General features: G+C 40.8%; 1 protein-coding gene across 1 annotated transcript in view; it reads right to left on the minus strand.

Annotated features, from left to right (window-relative positions):
- Pgm5 (phosphoglucomutase 5) overlaps window positions 1-20530 on the minus strand; it is a 173842-nt gene that overhangs the window by 134708 nt on the left and 18604 nt on the right. The window contains exons 2-3 of the mRNA XM_032891741.1: window positions 10858-11020; window positions 4494-4640 (exon numbers count right to left, since the gene is read on the minus strand). Of these exons, the coding sequence (XP_032747632.1) occupies window positions 4494-4640; window positions 10858-11020 (310 nt within the window). The remainder of the gene's footprint in view (window positions 1-4493; window positions 4641-10857; window positions 11021-20530) is intronic.

Raw genomic sequence — 20530 nt, forward strand, 5'->3', positions numbered from 1 at the left:
AGAAATGTCCACTTCCAGACCAAACCTCAAATCATAGCACAACCAAAATGGTTCAAACTTTTCCCATAAGTAAAGGTACAAATAATATCATTCCACATTCTTTTTGCAAAGGAAGAAATGAACCACTAGAAGAATTTACAAGTTTAGGGTCACGCCTGCCCACATCTTGTCAGCAAACACCCCTCTTTCCCCCAGCTGCACACACACACACACACACACACACACACACACACACACACACCCCAATGCTAACAAGCAACTCACATATGCAGTGGTCCTTCCTGTGGGGTTAGCCAAACAATGACTCAGCTGGCGTGAAACAAACACATAAAGGTGTGACCCCAGCTGTGGCTTTGTTTTCCACATTATTGTGCACACTGGATCCAAGCACAGAACTGGTGCTGAGGGGCATATTCCGACTTTACGTGAACCCTCTTTCCCACTCAGCCTAGTACCTAATCTCCAGGGGAATGGCAGACCATCTGCACATGCTCAGGAAACACACAAGCTTTCCAGTGTGTCACTGAGAAGCCCAAGCAAACTTTTTTACTTAACTCATGAAAACCCAGCGCACAGAATATGGCACCGTTTTCAAACATCTGTCAGACACAAGTAATGCTCAGAAAGTATTCTTCCAAGGAGGAGTAAATATTTAATTTGGGGGAACTAAAATTTTGTCCAGGAAAAAAGTATTGCTTTTTAAATTTATAGTTACATCCATTTATCTCTTTAATTGTGTGTGGGGGCACCCGTGTGTGTGTGTGTGTGTGTGTGTGTGTGTGTGTGTGTGTGTGTGCTTTTCAGTGTCCTCTTGCTTCGAAGCTGAAATACTTAAACCTATGTTAAAGGTATTATCAATCAATCTTCAATAAATTTTCAGTACATCCAGATAATCTTTCAGTACATCCAGGTACAATACTTAATGTGTGGTATAAATTACCCCTTCGCCTGGTCAAGCACATGTCTCACAATACTTTCCTTACATTTAAGCTGATATATGAATATGCAGTCAAATTTAATTGCTTTTTAAGGAGTACAGACTGTACTTAATCATCTTCTGAAATGAGGAGACTATTAACTCAGAAAATAATTTAAAATCACTGTCCGTGAACTATCCATCTGAAAATGCTTGATTTAATACCTCAGATACTTTAGACATTTTACTTACTCTACAATAAAAGGTGTTTTTGGAAATTTCATTCTACTTCTTCAATTCTTTGCCTAGGAATATTTGATAATCACGAGGGCAGTTCAAGGAAACGAGACATGCAGGAAACTCAAACACTCTCGTCATCTAACACATGCTCTCAACACCAAGGACTATTTGTTTTCAGTTAAGTCAAGCACTGCTCGCCACTTAAAACAGTAAGAATACAGCACACAAATTATCTCAAAGGATTATCTCCTAATTATTTTGGGGGAACCAGGGAGTTCTTTACCAACTTCCAGAGTACTACCAGCACTTTTTTTTTTAATTTTTATTATATATTTCTTTACTTACATTTCAAAGGTTATTCCCCTTCCCGGTTTCCTGTCCACAAGCCCCCATTCCCTCCCCTCCCCCTCCCTCATACGGGTGTATTCCCCCTATACATCCCCTTATTGTCCCCCCTATATTCTCCTGCACTGGGAGTCCAACCTTGGCAAGACCAAGGGCTTTCCCTTCCACTGGTGCCCCAACAAGGCTATTCTCTGCTACATATGCAGTTGGAGCCCTGGGTCAGTCCATGTATACTCTTTTGGTAGTTCACCAGCACTTTTTAAAAGTTGCCCTAGAAACAATGTGGTTATAACAATGGGCTCTCCAAAGACTCAAGTCTCTCAGAAACTATAAAACCTTAAATATGCCCAAAACAGTTAAAATACTTATAACTTCTTCTTGGTGGTAACACCCTGAAAGCTCTCACCCATCTTAGAGCCCCTGTCCATCTAATCATGTATAGTTAGGCATATTTAAATTACTTTGTTAGCTATAACACAGATGAAGTCTAGTTGTTTACATGAGCACATTTTTGCATGTGTACACCCTTAACAAGATTAATAAAAGTACAAACTTTTCACTGGTGCAAAAGCAGCATAGAAGTTTAGAGGGTAACCAATTGCTTCTGGATTAGATTTGAGACCTATTTTGCAAGAGGTAATTAATCCCTGGTACTATAAACCTGGTCAAAAGTCCATAAGCTAGGAGATCATAGGCTGTAGGGAAAATCTATTACTATTAAATGGGCATGTTACCAAACTGCCAAATAAGTATTTATATTTTTTATATTTATATTACTAATTGATTCATGTTGCTTTCAAGCTTGGCCCCAGAAGCTTCTTCTGAAGTGGAAAAGAGTTAAAATAGAACTCATAACTTGTCCAAGAGTTGATAAGTAATTAATGAGTGCTCAGCCCTAAATAGGATGCCTTTCTCAATCCCCTCTCCTCACAATGTACAGAGAACACTGCAGAAGAGAAGACATAAAGAAAGAGCTGGAAAGAGCTGGAGGATGGGGAAGAGTGGTGTTAAGTCCTGTCTTCTACATATGGCATGGCCATTGTACTTAGGAACTCACTGCAACTATGCAGGATCGAGCAATGGATCAACCAGGGAAGCACTAATCAGATTCAGTGGTTTAAAATAAACAAGAAGAGCAAAACAGAAAGAGAGAGAGAGAGAGAGAGAGAGAGAGAGAGAGAGAGAGAGAGAGCATGAATAAGAGAGGAAGGGAGATGTTAAAAGCCTAGTATATGGGAGTGATTGGAGGTGATAAGATCAAGATACATTGATTACATGATCAAGATACATTGATTACATGATCAAGATACATTGTTTACATGATCAAGATACATTGTTTACATGTATGAAAATATTGAAGAACAAATAATGATACTCTATTGTTTATGTGGGCCCTGTTGCTTCTCCTGAGCATGACAAGGCTTTCAGGAAATGCTCACAAGCAGATAATCAACTCAAAACTTTTCCAGAAAGAAGTGGTATCAGTAGCCCAGTGCTTTTGCCACCAACGGGTATATTTTAAGCTCTTCTTTGACTTGGAAAATTGTGTGCATAGGTTGGAAAGGTGAATCCAGGAGAACTTATGAGGAGGAGTTGGGAGAGTGAGTAGGATCAAAGCACATTGTATGAATGCATAAAATTCATAAAGAATTAAAAATTTTTATAACTGTCTCCTGAGAGGCTCCACCAGAGCCTGACAAATACAGAAGCAGATGCTCGCAGCCAACCATTGAACTAAGAACAGGGTCCCCATTGGAGGAGTTAGAGAAAGGACTGAAGTAGCTGAAGGGGTTGGCAACCCCATAGGAAGAGCAGGGTATGTCAGGATGGGGAGGTGGGAGGGAGTAGGTGGGGGGAGCACCATCAAGGAAGTTGGGCAAGGGGAGATGGGACAGGTTTCTGGAGGGGAAACCAGAAAGGGGGATAACATTTGAAATGTAAATAAAAATATCCGATAAAAGAAAAAAACACATAAGGAAATTTTTATATTTTTAAAAACCATGTGCCCATGATAGTTCATCTTTTTAGTCTAGATGAATTACTTGTAAAATGAGGACACCATTGGAATGTAAACAGTACCCAATCTTGTAGAGGAACTAAAAGAATAAAAGATAGTTAGTCGTCCTATTGCTACCGATGTGCCTTTTGTACAATTTTAATTGAATAAAACGGGGTGAGGTACACATTCTCAGTATGACTCTTGCTACAGTATTCAAACTGAATATGTAAAATAATAAATTATGTTCTTAGTTCTTCTATAGTTTATTCACTCACCCATCTAGTATTCATCGAACTCATTCTGGTTGTTTTCCGTTTTGGGGGACAACACCTCTCTGTGGAGCCCTGGCTAGCTTTCAATTAATGACCCTGCTTCCTCAGTCTCCCGAGTTCTGTGGTTACAGTGTATGCCAGACTGTTCCTTTAATTCTTGAAAAGGTTGCCTAAAAATACTTGGAAGTTACTGAGTTCCTTTGTAAAACCTCTGGAGACAGTACCTGGTATACAGCAGGTTATCTATCGGTCATGGTTCATGAAGCAGAATTACATGGCTCTGGCCTGGCAAAGAAACTCCTACCACCATGAGAAGTTTGACGACTCTATTCACCTGCATTGTTGCCTTAATTGCTTAGGAATTATTGAAAAGGAAGTTTCGGCGATCCGCGGTCTATTCCATGAATGCTATGATACTACAAACCTTGCCCTATGTTGAAAATGATACAGTTTAGAGAGTGGCTTTTGAAAGTGTTTAAATCAAAATGCAGAGGTTTCTCCAGTTTCTTTCTGTACTGCATAACCTTTCCAATGACTCAGCTAGCGCCACTCTTCAGATGACTAATTCAGTAATTCTCATGTGTATCCTTCCCTACAGAAACCACCAATCACCAACCAGGACTGCCACACTCCATGGACACCTAGAATCTACCCTATGTGCTCCACTTGGAAGGCTGTCCCATGCATGAAAATTTTCTGATTTTTTCAAAACATCTGTTACCTCTGAATGGTTTGAACTTGTTCTCCAGGTCAAATTCTTGTCTTCCTAGCCGAGATAGGTCAATTCGAAGGTCGGGGCATATGGTATATTCCTCAATTGTTTTGCTGATCTGGTAGATTTTGTCTGAGACGACATCTGGTGCAGGACCTAAAATTTGACACCCATAATGTGTTTATTTTGAAGACTCCAGAATTCCTATCAGAGAAACATCACTGGCCCCCTGTACTAGCAAGGAGGGGCTCGTTTGGTCTCTACACAATGAACAGAGTCACAGTTCAATTAGACCATGTATCTCCCGCATTGTAGTCATTCACTCTGAAGGATATTTGATCAGCCCCTCCCCTGTTCCGTGTAGATGAACAACCCACATGTTTGTTTTAATTCACTTCTAAGCAATGATACACACACTCCAAAAATAGTTTCACACCTGCTGGGGAGACCCGGTTATGTAATCAGCTTTGTTCGGGATATGAGACAAACAGGATATATACTTGACAGAAGTAGGAGATTCCAGATTTAAACCACAGCTCCCCAGGCACCTCAAAAAAAATTATTTCTACTCTGCACTGTCTCATTGTCTCATTGATATGTGATGTTCTCCAGATAAGTTCATTGTTTTTCCCAGTCTGAATTCACCATCATGACTTAATTTTTAAAAATGATAGGGAGCTAAAACAACCGATATATTGGTAACAGCGATGGAGTTAAATGAGTTTAAATGAGCCGAGCATGAAGTCGGTAGTTATAGTTTCCTCCTCTTTTTAAACACTTGTATCTTCACATGAGCCTTAGTCAGTTTTTGCTTGGTCTTGAAAAATGTTAAGAATTAGGTATGTAGATAGATAGATAGATAGATAGATAGATAGATAGATAGATAGATAGATAGATAGACAGACAGACAGATGATAGATAGATAGATAGATAGATAGATAGATAGATAGATAGATAGATAGATAGATAGATAGATAGATAGATAAATTGCATGGTGTAGCTGGTCTTAGAGACTTTGTAGATTCATCTTCTTCCCGCCCTTTATCCCCTAGTTTTACCCCCTATCATTAGATAAGAGAAAAAAGGAGAGAGGAGAGAGAGAGAGAGAGAGAGAGAGAGAGAGAGAGAGAGAGAGAGAGAGAGAGGAGAGAGAGAGAGAGGCTTCTTCTTTGAGCACAACTACTAGCAAACCACAGTTAACCCAGTTAACCCTCCCTGATTGGCCAACCACCACCAGTCCTGCCTCTCAGGACCCTAGCATTTACATGCCCTCCGAAAAGTACCCAGAATTCCAAATGTCACACAGTCACGGAAACTATCTGCAGCTGGCAAAACCACAGCTCTGCTAGAGCCCGAGGCAAATCATAGTCAGCTGCTGTGAAGCACCCCCATACCCCATACCTGGGATTAAAACAGAAACATTCTTATGATATTTCTGTGGCTTTTTTTTAAGAAATCAAAATTCCATAATTCTCACAGAATGGCCTACACTGTAAAAGACAGCTAGGTAGTTTTGTGTGTGAGTTATAGTTGCTGACTATATTGTAACTTTCTACTGAACAGAAATTGCTTCTAGATTTACCTCATTTCCCACCCCACAAAGCTATACCGATGACCATCCACCATATTTAGCTACTGAGTACCTGAAAATGTTGCTATTCAAACTAAAATTGTAAATTGCTACAATTGCAAAATGCATACCAAAATTGTGAGCTAGTTATAGGTTATAATAATGTTTTGTATGTTTATATTGAAATATTTTTATATAGTATGTTTAATAAATTATATTATCCAGATGTTCTTCTTAACATTTTTATTACAAGTATTAGAAAAATGTAATAATATATACCATTCATAATGCATTCCTATTGAAGGAAGCTGCTTTCTTAGAATAGGAGGCGATATTTATAAAGAGGAATGACAAGGCTGCACCCCAGCATGACTGGCAGGAGAGCCTCATAGGTTACACCAACAGTTGTTTCACATGGGACAAAAACTTCAAGCACACAGAAGAGCCTGGCAGATGGACCAGTCTGTAAGGTGCTTGGCCACACATCCATGAGGACCGAAGCTTGGATCCTCAGCACAATCATAACCTAAAAGCCAGGCATAGCAATTCACATTTGTAACCCTAGTGCAAGGGGACGAGGGCAGGGAAATAGGAGGAGGAGTGAGCTCACTAGCCAACTAAGCTAGCCAATCAGTGTTTTACTCATTCAGTGAGGGAGACCTGTCTCAAAAAACAAAGTGGGCAGTGGCACAAAAAGGACAATGATGTCAACTTCTGGCCTTCATGTATGCACATAATTGTACATATGTATATGCACACACACTCACACATATTCACACACACACTCACTCACACACTCATACATACTCACATGAACACACATTCACATACTCACACACTCACATGCACACACATACACATACACATACACACACATATACACTCACACACGTACTTACACACACACTCACACATAATTAATTAAAAACAATAAAAATTAAATAATTTTAAAGTGTTTTAAAATTGTAAGGTGTGTGTGTGTGTGTGTGTGTGTGTGTGTGTGTGTTTGTAGGTTTGTACACATGAATACAGGTGTCCACAGAGGCCAGAGGGTTTGAGTCCACTGAAGGCAGAGTTCCAGACAATTGTGAGTCATGTAACATGGGTGCTGGGAATCAAACTTGGGTCCTGTGGAAAGGCAGGGAATGCATGCTCTTAACTATTGGACCATCTCCCTAGGCCCCCCTTTAATATTCTTTATCCTTCACAAAAGTTTTTTAAAAGTGAATCTTGTTCTATGTTTGAATTTTTAAGTTGCCAGATTAAAGAAGGTTTTACTAACACACACACACATACATACACACACACACACACACACACACATACACACACACATGCGTGCGCACGCAAGCATGCACACGCACATGCACATGTTCCAGGTGCCATACTGCATTATTTGGCTGTGTGTATCATTTTTATGAAGTCTGAAGTCTAATGCCAAAGGACACTGGATTCTGAAGCTAAAGCAAGTTCTAGCCAGTTACATAATGATCTGTGACATCACTTGGCCACCCATGCTGATTTCCTTAGACTCAGGGGCACATCTGAGCCAAGTACAATGACATATAAGTAAGAAGATGACATACTGAAACCATCATTCCACAGGCTAGCTAAGAACATTTTAGTGTTTTAAAAGCTCCTTAACATGCTCCATCCCTGTGACTTCGATTACTGTCACCACTGTCACTATTCCCTTAAATCCTTCTGAAACTGTCACACTGGAGCTACTGCAGTGCACAAAAGCATAACCCACCTGCCTGACTCTGGACCCATCCCGTGTTCTTACATGGGTGCTTTCTATAACCTAATCCCAGAACATCAGTCTAATCCTAGCTGTACTGGGTTTTGGTCTTAGACAGGACTATGGAGTCCTCCTGTGAGCCTACATGCATGAAAACTTACATATAATATATCGGGTATGTTATATGGAGCTTAACACTCAAAAACACAAGTAGGGTAGTGCCTCTCTCTCTCTCTCTCTCTGGAAAAACTGAAGTCAGAGAGCATGGTGAATCTTTGTTTTTATGATCTACTTTTCATTTTGTGTATAGATGTGTCACCTTGATGTTTATCTATGCACCACATGTCTTTAATCCAGAAGAGGGCATCATGTTCCCCTGGAACTAGAGTTGCAGACATTGTCAGCTCTATGTGGCTGCTGCAGTATTTCACGTAAGAGAGTGTCCTCCAGGCCCATCCATGTGGTGGATAATGAAAGTACATCCCTTTCTAAGGCTGATGATACCCCATCGTGTGTCTATTACATTCTTCATCTACTCAACTATGAACAGATACTTGGGTGGTTTCAACATCTTACCTATTGTTGATAATGCTACAAAGAGAAGGGGAGTGCAGATTTCCTTGCACTACAGGGATCCAACATCATTGCATTTAGAGTCAGAAGAGGAATGGCTTGCTCCATACTGTCCTCTTAATGGTTATACCAGTCTGTGTTCTCCTTCTCCCTGTCCTCTCCAGCATTTATCTCTTACTATTTTTATAGTAAATATAAGGCAGTAATTGTCCATATGATTCTTGAATTTGTTATCTTGTTCTACCTTGTGTTCTACCTAAAGAATGTTCCACATTACGTGGGGAAGAACATACCCTGCTGTCATGAGACAGCAAATTCTACTCATGACTGGGAGGTCTATTAGGCACAAAGTATAGTTCAAATCCCATATTTTATAGAAAACTTTCTGCTTGTTGACCTAGCCATTGTTGAAAATGGGATAATGAAGTATCCTGCTACTGTTCTCCCGATACCCATTTCTTCCTTTGTATCCATTGAGATTTCCGTTAAGTATTGAGGAGTCTCAGCACTGAGCACGTATACACTCATAATTCTTATGGGTTCTTAGTGAACTGTTCCCTTTGTCATTGCGCGGTGGCCTTATTTTACCTTGTAATTATTATTTAGCTTGAGTTATATTTTACCTAAGTGTTTCTAGCCCTGATTTCCTTTGGTGTCTATCTTCCAGAACTAGCCTTTCCTGCTCCTTCCCTTTTGGCTCACATATGCTGCTCTTAGAGCTTCAAAGAGTCAACGACAGGCAGCAAGGGGATGGCTCTTTTTTGTAGCCATCCAGCCACTCTGCGTGTTTTAACTGAAGAGGTTAATCCATGTACGTTCTGGGGTATTGCTCATAGTACTCACCCCGCCCACTCAGATGACTGGTCTCTGGGTGTTTCCTCGGCTCTCTGTTACCTTCTTCCACTCTGTGTGTCTCCTTTTATTGTTTTGTGGTTTTTCTATACTATTAAGTGTTGATTATGTCCTCGACACTCGTAGATGCGCTCTAAGTTTTCCTTGTGGTTAGTGTGTGTGTGTGTGTGTGTGTGTGTGTGCGTGTGCGTATGTGTGTGTGAGTGTGAGTGTGTGTACGTGTGTGTGTGTGTGTGTGTGTGTGAGTGTTCATGTATATGTCTGGGTCTGTGTGTGTTCTGTTGTGTGTATCTGTGGGTATATTAACATTCAATATGAATGTTACCAATAGTTTATTTTTAAATAATGTACAAAGTGGCCATGGGGAGGAACAATAACAAATTATTCTTCCAGTACACTGTTGTGCTGTTTTCCCTGGTGCCGGGAATAATTCACAGTAATAACTGTTTTTTATTAAAATTCAGCTTATGCGCTCATAAAGCAAACATGCCGCTATTCTAGATTTAAAAAGATTGAAGAGTCTTAGGGAACCAATGTACCGTTCTGGTGGGCATCTTTTATTTTCAAATGAAACAGCTGTGAATAACACTTTGACAATCACCGCAAGGGAAAGTGACTGGAGATTGGGTGTCAGATGGTTTAGGAGGGTTGGTGTTATTTTGTTAGATACATGTGATGGTTGATCTTCATTGTCATCTGCACTGGATTTGGAATCACTTAGGAGACACAACTCTTAAGGGTGTTTCTACAAAGGTTAACTGAAGAGGACAGGTCCACCCCAAGTGCAGGGCACCATTCCACGGACTGAGACCTCACACTGAATAAAGGTGAAATACAAATTGCTCCCCTCCCTTTTCACTCCCCACAACTCCCCTCAGCAGCCTCACATTCCTCCCTGTGCTCCCCTGCTGTAGTGAACTGTGTCCTCTCAGACTGTGAGCTAAAATGAACCCTTCTTTCCTGAAGTTGCTTCATGTCAGGAGTTTGTCACAAGAAAAGTAAACAGCACGACACGTTACTATAGTTTTGGGGGAATGGGTCTTTGAAAAAATGAAGACAAAAATATTTAGGTATGGAATGTCTTCATGTTGAATTTTGCCTTAAAATATCGCAGGGGGTGGAAATGATTACCGATATGAGAAAAGTACAGGATGGATAGCTGGAGTCCGTTTATGACAGACTGTATACTTCTATAAATTTAAGAACAAATTAAAGGTATATATATATATTTTTTTCCACTGAGATCAAGACCTAGGCTAAAAATCATTTGTCTCTCTGAGCAGCCAGTGACCTTCCACAGTAACTCGGCCTCCTGGAGTTCCAATTTGTTTCTTTGAAGAAGGAAAGGGGTGTTTTAAATGGCCCTTGGGGTATTTTCTAACTTTAAAATCCAGAGTCCTCGTATATCAGATAACTGTCAAGTACCCAGTCTTTGACTTGGCTGAAGCATACAGATGATCAAGAGACTAGCCCTGTGCATATGAGAGGCTATATGTTACTTCCTTGGAATCGTATCGCCTTGGGCATCTCATTGAATTTTTCTGAGCTGACTCCTCCCCACTTTGCCTGCCTACCATCAGAGAGTATGATAATATATGAGAAACGGTATCAGTTAAGGCATATTTGGAACCACATACCTCCATTAGCAACATTAAACTTCACTCCAAACTCTCCCCCTGGTCCTCCAGGACAGTGGCTGGCTGTTAGGATGATCCCACCAGCTGCTTTGATCTTCCTGATAATGCAGGAGACTGCAGGTGTCGACAAGATGCCATTCTGCCCAATAATCAGCCGACCAATCTAAAAACGTACAGGAAAAAGTCAGTTCATGGAATTGAAGGCATTTCGACAGGAAAGTAGCCCAGGATCTGTCAAGAGGTAATCAATCTCCTAGCCAAAGGAGTTGAACAGACTCTGTGTTAGGAAAGCTGAATAAAAGGAACATTGTCTGCCCCACCCAAAGTCTCCAAGTCTATTCGGGGTACTAGTATCTAGTCTTCCACTGCCAACTAATAATTACTTAAGGATCGTTGGCTTCTGGTGGTTTGAAATATCTACATTTGATGACCAACAGGTTTGCTCACATAAGTTTAGGTCTGACTAAGAAACTATAATGATGAAGGTGTTAGAAATGGCAAAGAAAAGGGAGAGGATTTCTTCCTACTTCTATTACTTCTTCTATGTGATACTTTACTCTTGATTGCCACATTGATGCCATTTAGAATCACCATGGAAACAAGTCTCCAGGCACATCAGTAAGGGATTGTCTAGATTAGGTTCAGTGAGGGAGACCTGCCTTAAATGGCTTGGTCTTAGACTAGATAAAAAGAAAAAAGTCACAGAGCAGAAGCACATGTAACTCTCTGCTCCCTGATTGAGCATTCAAAGCTGCCAGTTACATCCTGCTCTTGTTGCCATGCCTTTGAGTAGAAACTCAAATGTAAGAGACAGAAACTAGGACAGTCCACTGAAATGTAGTATGCACAGTCCCTATGTTGCATTGTTTTCTGTTTTTCTGATAAATTTTCTTTCTCACACATTATCACCTAATTTTTCCATATTATTTCTTTACTCATTATGCATAATCCCCAAGAATTATTTACTCTAAATAACCCAGAACAAACATGGGAGACAGTGAGTGCATAGTAAATATCTGTGGATTGGTTAGCATTAAAACTAATGAACAGAGGAAGATGGAATATTACACACATGGTGATGTGATGGTTACCTTTGTCAACTTGACACAATTAGAGTCACCTACCAAGTCTCAATAGGGTATTATTTACATTGAATTGACCTGTGGGCATGCCTGTAGGGGATGGTCTTAACTGATACGGGAAGACTTAGCCCACTCTAGGTAGCACCATTCCCTAGGCAAGGTCCATAACTATGTAAGAGTGGAGAAACCAAGGTGAGCAGAAGCACAAAAAGCATGTGTGGATTCATTTTTCTCTGTCCTTGACTGTGAGAAGGGTGTGACTGAAGTTTCTGCCTTGACTTCCTCACAGTGATGGACTATAGCCTGGAATGGAAAGTTGCTTTTGTCAGGGAATCTTATAACAATAGAAATGAAACTAGGACACATGGATGTCCAGACTGTCCTGGTGGGGGGAGGGAGACTTGGCTATCAGCTGCTATGCTACTAAAGGGTGAAAGAAAAAATAATACTACTCTAAGTAGAGAAGAATTAAAACTTTGGAAAGCAGAACAGGTGAATAAGTCCAGAGTGCAGTGAAGAGGGCTCAGCCACATCTGAGTGTCCTCTCCTCAAGGTGCTAGTGAGGGCTGCAGCAGGGTTGGGATTATAGTTTATGACAAAGAGAGATTTTCATAAAACTCACACTGTATTTTCTGTATCAGAACATTTCAGAGCACTGAGGCAGGGAGATCAAAGCCACACCCAAGGTAGCTGCAATGGCAGAGGATGGGAGAGCAGTGGCAAGAAGTTCATTTATGAAGTTAATGGAAAGGGGTACATACAATCACATATATTATGTGTGTGTGTATGTGTGTGTGTGTGTGTGTGAGAGAGAGAGAGAGAGAGAGAGAGAGAGAATGTCATAAATTAAATACATAGTACATATAATTAATATACCTAATTAACTTTAAAATAAATAAATTAAATTAAAAGACCTCCCCCATTGAGGTAAGACCTAAGCAGTTCTACAGGTAAAGGTCCCTCCCTCCCTGCATGCTCAATCTGGGAACTCGAGGAAGCATAAGACACTTGAAGGAGTCTTACACATTAAAGTGACAGACAATCCTATTCATGAGGCCCCGGGAAAGAACAAACCATAGTAGAACAGGAAGTGAAGGAGGACTCAGAAATACTAAATGCTGCAAAATCAATAAAAGTTTGAGAATCTATCCACAGTTTTCAATAACTCAGAATTAAGAGTAGCCTTAATTCTCCAATCAAAAGGCACAGAGTAGCAAACTCAGTTAAAAATAGGGGGAGGGGGAAGCTGGACATGGTGGATCAATGCCTTTATTCTTAGGAGTTGGGAGGTAGAGAGAAGAGGATCTCTGTGAGTTTGAGGCCAGGCTGTTCTTCATAAAGACAGGGGAGCCTAGTGAGACCCTATCTCAAAGGAAGAAACAAACAAACAAAACTCAGTATATTTGGTTGTTACAAGCAACACACAAACTTGCTAGGAATGGCAGACATAGCCTTAGAGTGAACAGATGGTGAACACACATCCCAAAGCAAATGGACCAGAAAGCACGCAGGTATGGCCATACTAATATTGACAAAACAGGCTCAAAGCCAAAATTAATTGGAAGAGATCAAAAATGGTTCACTGTCTAATGATGAATGGGACGATCAACCAAGCAAAAGTTACAGTTACAAACAGGATACACGTGAAGCATTGGCCTACCCAATTTCATTATACAAAGACAAATAGTTGATGTAATGGCACAAACCAACCTCAACACAGTGATGGAGGATAGCTCTAATGTGCCACTCTCACCAAGAGTCACACGCTCACCCACACCCCCTGGAAAAAAAATCAAAGTAATATCAGAGTTAAGGAACAGAGATCAAATAGACTAAATAAACTTCTGTGGAATATTCTACCCAAATACCCCAAAATATACATTCTGCTCAGCTGTCCATGAAAACTTATCCAAAGAAGACTGCATTTTAGGATACAAAGCAAATCTTAACAAATATGAGAAATCCGAAGTAAATTCCTCCATATGATCACATTGAAATACACTAGATCTCAACAGCAAAAGGTCATGGGATGTACAAACTCAGAGATCAAGCAACACAGTACTGAGTGATCATCAAGAAAATTGTGAGGAGAATTTAAAAATTTCTCAAACCAAAAGAATGCAATATACCAAAACATATGGTATTGGTAAAAGACCTTTTAAGAAGAAAGTTTGCAACTATAAATGTGCAGCTTTAAAAAATAAGAATAAGAAGATTAGTTAAACAACAGGAAAATTACTTAACAATGAACTCCAAAGTCCTAGAAAAATAAGACAAGACAAAATCAGTAGATAGAGAGAAATTATAAAATAAGTAGAAATTAAATGATTAACAGAATATACAAAGAGTCAATGAAACAAAGAATTGGTTCTCTGATGAGATAAATAGGATTGCCAAGCTCCTAGCTAAACTAACTGAGGGGGGGGAGAGAGAGAGGAGAGAGAGGGAGAGGGAGAAGGAGAGGGGGAGGGGGAGAGAGAGAGAGACAGAGACAGAGAGACAGAGAGACAGAGAAAAAGCCCAATTTAATAATATTATTGATGATAAGGGAGACATTACAGCAAATACCAATAAAGCCCAAATCATTCGAGAATGTTTATAACATAGTCTAGTAAATCGGAATATCTTTTAAAAACTGATAAATTTACAGATATATATGATAGACCAAAATTAAAACAAGAGGATATAAATGACACAGCTGGGTGTGAGAGAGAGAGAGGGAGAGGGAGAGGGAGAGGGAGAGGGAGAGAGAGGAGAGGAGAGAGGGGAGGGAGAGGGAGAGGAGAGGGAGAGAGAGAGAGAGAGAGAGAGAGAGAGAGAGAGAGAGAGAGAGAGAGAAGATTGAAGCAGTAAAAAACAGTCAACTCTAAAAGGCCAGAGCTAGCCCCTGTTGAATTCTACCAGACCTTTAAAAAAGAATTAACACAAGTATTCCAAATTTAGTTCAAAAAATAAAAAGGGAAGAATACAGTCACCCATTTTCAAAGGTATAATCCCTCTAATACAAAACCAATTAAGGATACCCCCAAAAAGTAGAAAATTATAGCCAATATCCTTGATGAATACACATACATACAAAGATTCTCAATTAAAAACAAAACTTCAAAACTGAATTCAACTAAGCATTACTCACCACCACATTAGAGTCATTCCAGAAACCTAGAAGGTTTTGACACATGTAGATCAATAAACGTGGTGCATTTCATCAACAGAATCAAGGATGAAAATCACATGATCATCATGACAGATGCAGAAAAAGCCTCAGAGTCCAACATCCTTTTCATGATGAAGCCCTGAAGAAACTCAGAATAGAAGGACCACACCAATATAGGAAAGGACGTAAATGACCTTTACTCCACAGTATTCTAAATGGGCAGGGGCTAAAATCATTCTTTGCAAAGTCAGAATGGAGCCAAAGATGTGCACTTTCTCTAGCCTTATTCCCTATGGTCCTTGAGGTCTTAGCCAGTGCAATAAGACAAGAGAAGAGACTGGATACAGTTGGGAAAGGAAGCAAGTCATCCTGATCTGTACTTGCAGATGATATAATTCTGCACATGACAGATTCTGAAGATGCCACAGAAAAACTCTCAGCCCTGTAGATGCTTTCGGCGAAAGCTGCAGGGCACAAACCAATATACACAAATCAACAGCTCTTTTCTGTCCCACAAGCATGCATGCTGAGAAAGAAATCGGGAACGCAGCCCAATCCGTGAGAGCGTCAAAGAAATGAGTAAAAGAGTTAGGAATAAATCTAACTAAGGAAAAGAAAGATGGCTGCACTGAAAAGTTTACAACTCTGAAGAAAGAACTTGAGGAAGACACTAGCAGTACTTGGGGTGTAGATTAATTAATTAATTAATCAAAGCAGTAAAACTAATTAATTATTTTTACTAATTAATTACAATTAAGAATGTTTTACCTATTTTACTTTAATAAGTAAAATTAATTAATTGATTAATCAATTAAATAAAAGGAAGATATAGTGAATTGGCATCAATGAGAGAGGGACTGAGGCTCTATTACTAAAAGCTATTTAATGCACCGCCCTCCCCAAAGTCCCAGTGACATTCTTCACGCAGAAATAGAAAACCAACCCTAAAATTCATGTGGAAATAGATGGACCACAAATAGCCTGAGGAAGAAGAACAGTGCTGGAGGGATCATCACCCCTGACTTTGTGTTCCACTGCAGCACCACAGTAAGAAAAACAGCACAGCACTGATACAAACAGCCATGGGCTCGACAGAACAGACAGAAGACCCAGACATACACCTCCTCACAGCTACGGCTGCCTGCATTTGACAACATTTCAAAAGCATACATTATAGAAAGGACAGTTTCCTCAATAAACAGCACTAGGGAAATTGGCTGTCCATGTGGATATCTATGTGCAGAAACAAGAAACTAGAGCCCTGCCTCTCAACCTGTACAGAAATCACTTCGAAACAGACTGAAGCCTTGCTATGAGACCTGAGACTCCAGGACTCTAGGAAAGCGTAGAACAATCACGTCAAGAGTGAGGCAAAGGAAGGAAAGGAGTCCAACAGCTCAGGACCAATCTCAAGAACTGGCAGATGGGTTGTATGAAATGTGAAACTCTTCACAACAAAGAAAACAATCAAATGGAGAGTCAACAGAACAGGACGAAGTCTTTGCTAACTATATTATCTGAAAATGGATTAGTGTCTAGATGTAGGAATGACTAGAGGGAGACACTAAAAGATAAAACGAACTGGCAACATTAAAATGGAGTAGCAGTGGCTCTGTTACTAAAAGCTATCCAACCCAATCCCCCTACCCCGAAGTTACTAGCAAGCATGAAAAAGCTGGACAGCATCCTTAGCCATCAAGGCAATTCAAATGAAAACTACACTGAGTCTCCATTCAGGCCATACCTACCATAAGGCAAACTAGTACAAGGAAAGTCACCAGACTACCATAAATACCAAATGCCAGCCAGGGTCAGGGAGAAAGAAGCCAGCAGACCATGTTGGTGGGAATGTAAACTGGTATAACCTCTACAGAAAAAATTAACTGAACAGCCATACCACTCCTCAGAGCATGCCCGTGGGGTTGGGATTCTACAGAGACATTTGCAGTTCTGTGTTCACTGAAGTATCATTCACAACTGACAAAGTATGGGGTCATCCTGGGGGTCAGCATAAAGAAGAATGAAGGTATGGTCTTTGCTGAAAAATAGATGAGACTGGATGTAATTCCACCGGGCAAAATAAGCCAAAGTCAGTAAGATAGCATTACACTCTATTCTCCTGTGTGGATTCTAGATCTCAAAAAGAAGCATAAGACCATGTGTGTGCTTGGTGAGTGAGTGTGTGTGTGTGTGTGAGTGTGTGTGTGTGTGTGTGTGTGTATTAGTGAGTATGAGAATATGTTTGACTGAGTATGGGTGAGTGTGTGTGTGTGTGTGTGTGTGTGTGTGTGTGTGTGTGTGTGTGTGTGAATGACATGAACACAGAAGGAGACCGGCAGGGTGAGGGAGGGAGAGATGTGGGGGGACCCCGTATCAAAGTATACAACATACTTGAAAGAAACTGTCTTTGTGGAACCAACACTATGTCCAATGACTAAAAGCCAATGCAAGTGGGAGGTGTGAAGAGTGCAGAGGCTAAAAACCAGGAGAAGGCTGTCAGAGGCTAATAGTTTCCTGGTAGAGGTTGTAGAAATTAAGTTGTTCGGTTTGTCACTATAAAGTGCTAGTGACTTGTATTCATAATTGTTTGTCTGTCCCATCATCTACACTGACTCTGCTTTAAATGATCTCTCTTTTATAAAGTTTATTTATTATGTATACACCATATGCCTGTAGGCCAGAGAGGGCACCAGATTTCATTACAGATGGTTGTGAGCCACCATGTGGTTGCTGGGAATTGAACTCAGGACCTCTGGAAAGCAGTCAGTGCTCTTAACCACTGAGCTATCTCTCTAGCCCCTATACTGTTTTCTTAAAGAAAAACATGTTTAGCTGGTAGACAGAAGGCTGAGGTAGAACTCAGTGGCCGAGCATTTGCCTAGTGTGCTTCATGAAGTCATGGATTCCATCCCTGGCAAAATAAATGAACTAGCTAGTGAATAAGCTAGTAACATCGGAAATGATGTATACATGTAGACACATCTTATAGTAAGTTTACTTAAAATGAAAATTTTAAAATGATCTTGTCCACTAACAAAGAGCCAGTAAGACAGAGTATAGTGGGAATAAAACTTATGGAATATTACTTAGCCATTAAAAAGTAATTAGGTCTTAGTTGCCCAGTTGTGGCAAACACAGTTTGCTAACTAGCAGCCCACAAAAATTCAGTAGATGGCCACAGGAGAGTGAGGAGCAGTAGAAGTGAGGGAGAAGTAGGTTTCTGTCTTATTTAGGTTTCTGTTTCTGGAATAAACCCATGACCAAAATAACTTAAGGAGGAAAGGGCTTGTTTCAGCTTACAACTCCTAGGAACATTCCTTTCCTAAGGAAGTCAGGGAGGTATTCAAGACAGGAAGCTGGAGTCAGGAGCTGTAGAAGAGGCCTTGGAGAAATGCTGCTACTGCTTCTCCCTCACTGCCCCACTACCTTTACTACATACCACAGGCCCACCTACTAAGGAATGACACTGCCCTTAGTAGGCTAACCTTCCCTACATCCATTAGCAATCAGGAAAATGCTCCACAGATGCCCCCACCGGCCAACGTGATGGAAGCAATTCTTCTCTTGACATTCCTTCTTCTAGGCAAGCCTACTTTGTGTCAAGTTGACCAAACAACACAATGAACAAGGTATGATGGCCCAGTCTATGAGAGCCCAAGCAGCCTCTTTCCCTACCCACTCCTGGCCTTGTCCAAGAGCTCATGAGGAGAGTGGCCACTGCAGTAAAGAGGTTATTCATTAACTCAGAAGCATGATCGGTTCAGCTAGGCTGATCTGCCCTCCTTCCCTAGTAAGTGTCCAATCTGCTGATGGCAGAGATCAACCCAAGTTCCAATGTGGCAGCATTCCCTCGGGAGGGTGAGCCAGGTAGCAGGTTGATTCATTTGGGCCAGTTCCATCATGGAAGGTCAGCTCTTTGTAGTAACATGGACATACAGAGGGAAAGACACACACACACACACAGAGAGAGAGAGAGAGAGAGAGAGAGAGAGAGAGAGAGAGAGAGAGAGAGAGAGAGAGAAGACAGAAGCCAAGATGGCTATGGTTGAGCAATGTGGCTACACGCCCAGGAAGCCAAAGAATGCCAACCACCACCAGAAGCTAGAAGAGCCATGGAACAGATCCTTCCAGAGAGTCTCCAGGGAGCACGGCCCTGCCAGTGTCTTTATTTCAACTTCTGGGCCCCAGATCCGTGAGAAAGTACGTTGCTGTTGTTTTAAGCTAAGTGGGTCATTCGTTATGGTAGACTTAACAAATTAATACAAAAGCTGCAAACGAATATAAAATCAGTACCCTTTTCTACAGCTGCCGCAACGAACTGTCAACAGCATAGTGGCTACAAGAGCTTTTGGCTTCTTGAAGTTCTGAAGACCTGAAGCACAAAACCAAGGTGCCCCAAAGACACACGTCCTCAAGTGGCCCCCGGAGAGGGGCCTCCAGCCCCTCTCTGGTTTCTGGTCTCTACCCATGACTCTGGTCTCTGTCTTCCCACCATCTTCTCCTCTGCTTGTCTGTGTTGATTCCTCTTCTGTTAAACTTCCCTCTCCCAAGACAAAGTCTTGGACAAGTCAAGGCTTTCAACATCTAGCAATTGCTAAGATAAATGCACATTTGAGACATATGGATTAAAGGAAAGGCACCCAATGGGAAACTACATATGAGTCTTGTACCATGTCTTAGTTCTATCTCCTGCTGTGATAAAACATCCATGAACAAAAGCAACTTGGGAAGGAAATGATTTGTGTCAGATTATAATTTATAGTTCATCATTGAAAAGAATCGGGGCAGGGACTTAAGGCAGGAGCCTGGATGCCTGAGTTGAAACAAAAGCCATGGAGAAATAAACACTGGTTACTGTCTTTCTCCTGGTGACTTGTTCAATCTTCTTTCTTTTTTAATTAATTAATTAATTAATTATTAATTCCCATTACAAATGGTTGTGAGCCACCATGTGGTTGCCGGGAATTGAACTCAGGACCTCTGGAAGAGCAGTCAGTGCTCTTAACCACTGAGCCACCCCTCTACCTCCCTCCAGGTGGGCTGGGCCATCTCAGACATGCCCGCAGGTAAACAGGATGATCTTATCCATTGAAGTCTCACTTCTCAGACACGTCTAGCTTGTGTCAAGTCGGGGAAGCAGGAGGCAAGATGTACTATTTAACTTCTGTGAGTTTAGTGTCTTTATCTGCAAAGCCAAAAGTGTTCGTTTAAGGTTCTAGAGGAAAAACTCTTTGAAAATTAGACATGGCCCAAGATAATTCTAGTGTCTTCCCTAAACCCTGCACTTATTAAAATTATTTTTTTTCTAGATAGCAGATTCTCCTTTAATCCTCTGTCTCACTTTCTGAGAAAGTCCTAGAAATACCACCTTCTGTCTAAGTAGCAGCCTTGCAAAGAAACTGTGGCCTGCTTACCTAACTGGCTTTGACCCTGCATC

This window comes from Rattus rattus, chromosome 2 (assembly GCF_011064425.1).
Source record: "Rattus rattus isolate New Zealand chromosome 2, Rrattus_CSIRO_v1, whole genome shotgun sequence".
NCBI lineage: Eukaryota > Metazoa > Chordata > Mammalia > Rodentia > Muridae > Rattus > Rattus rattus.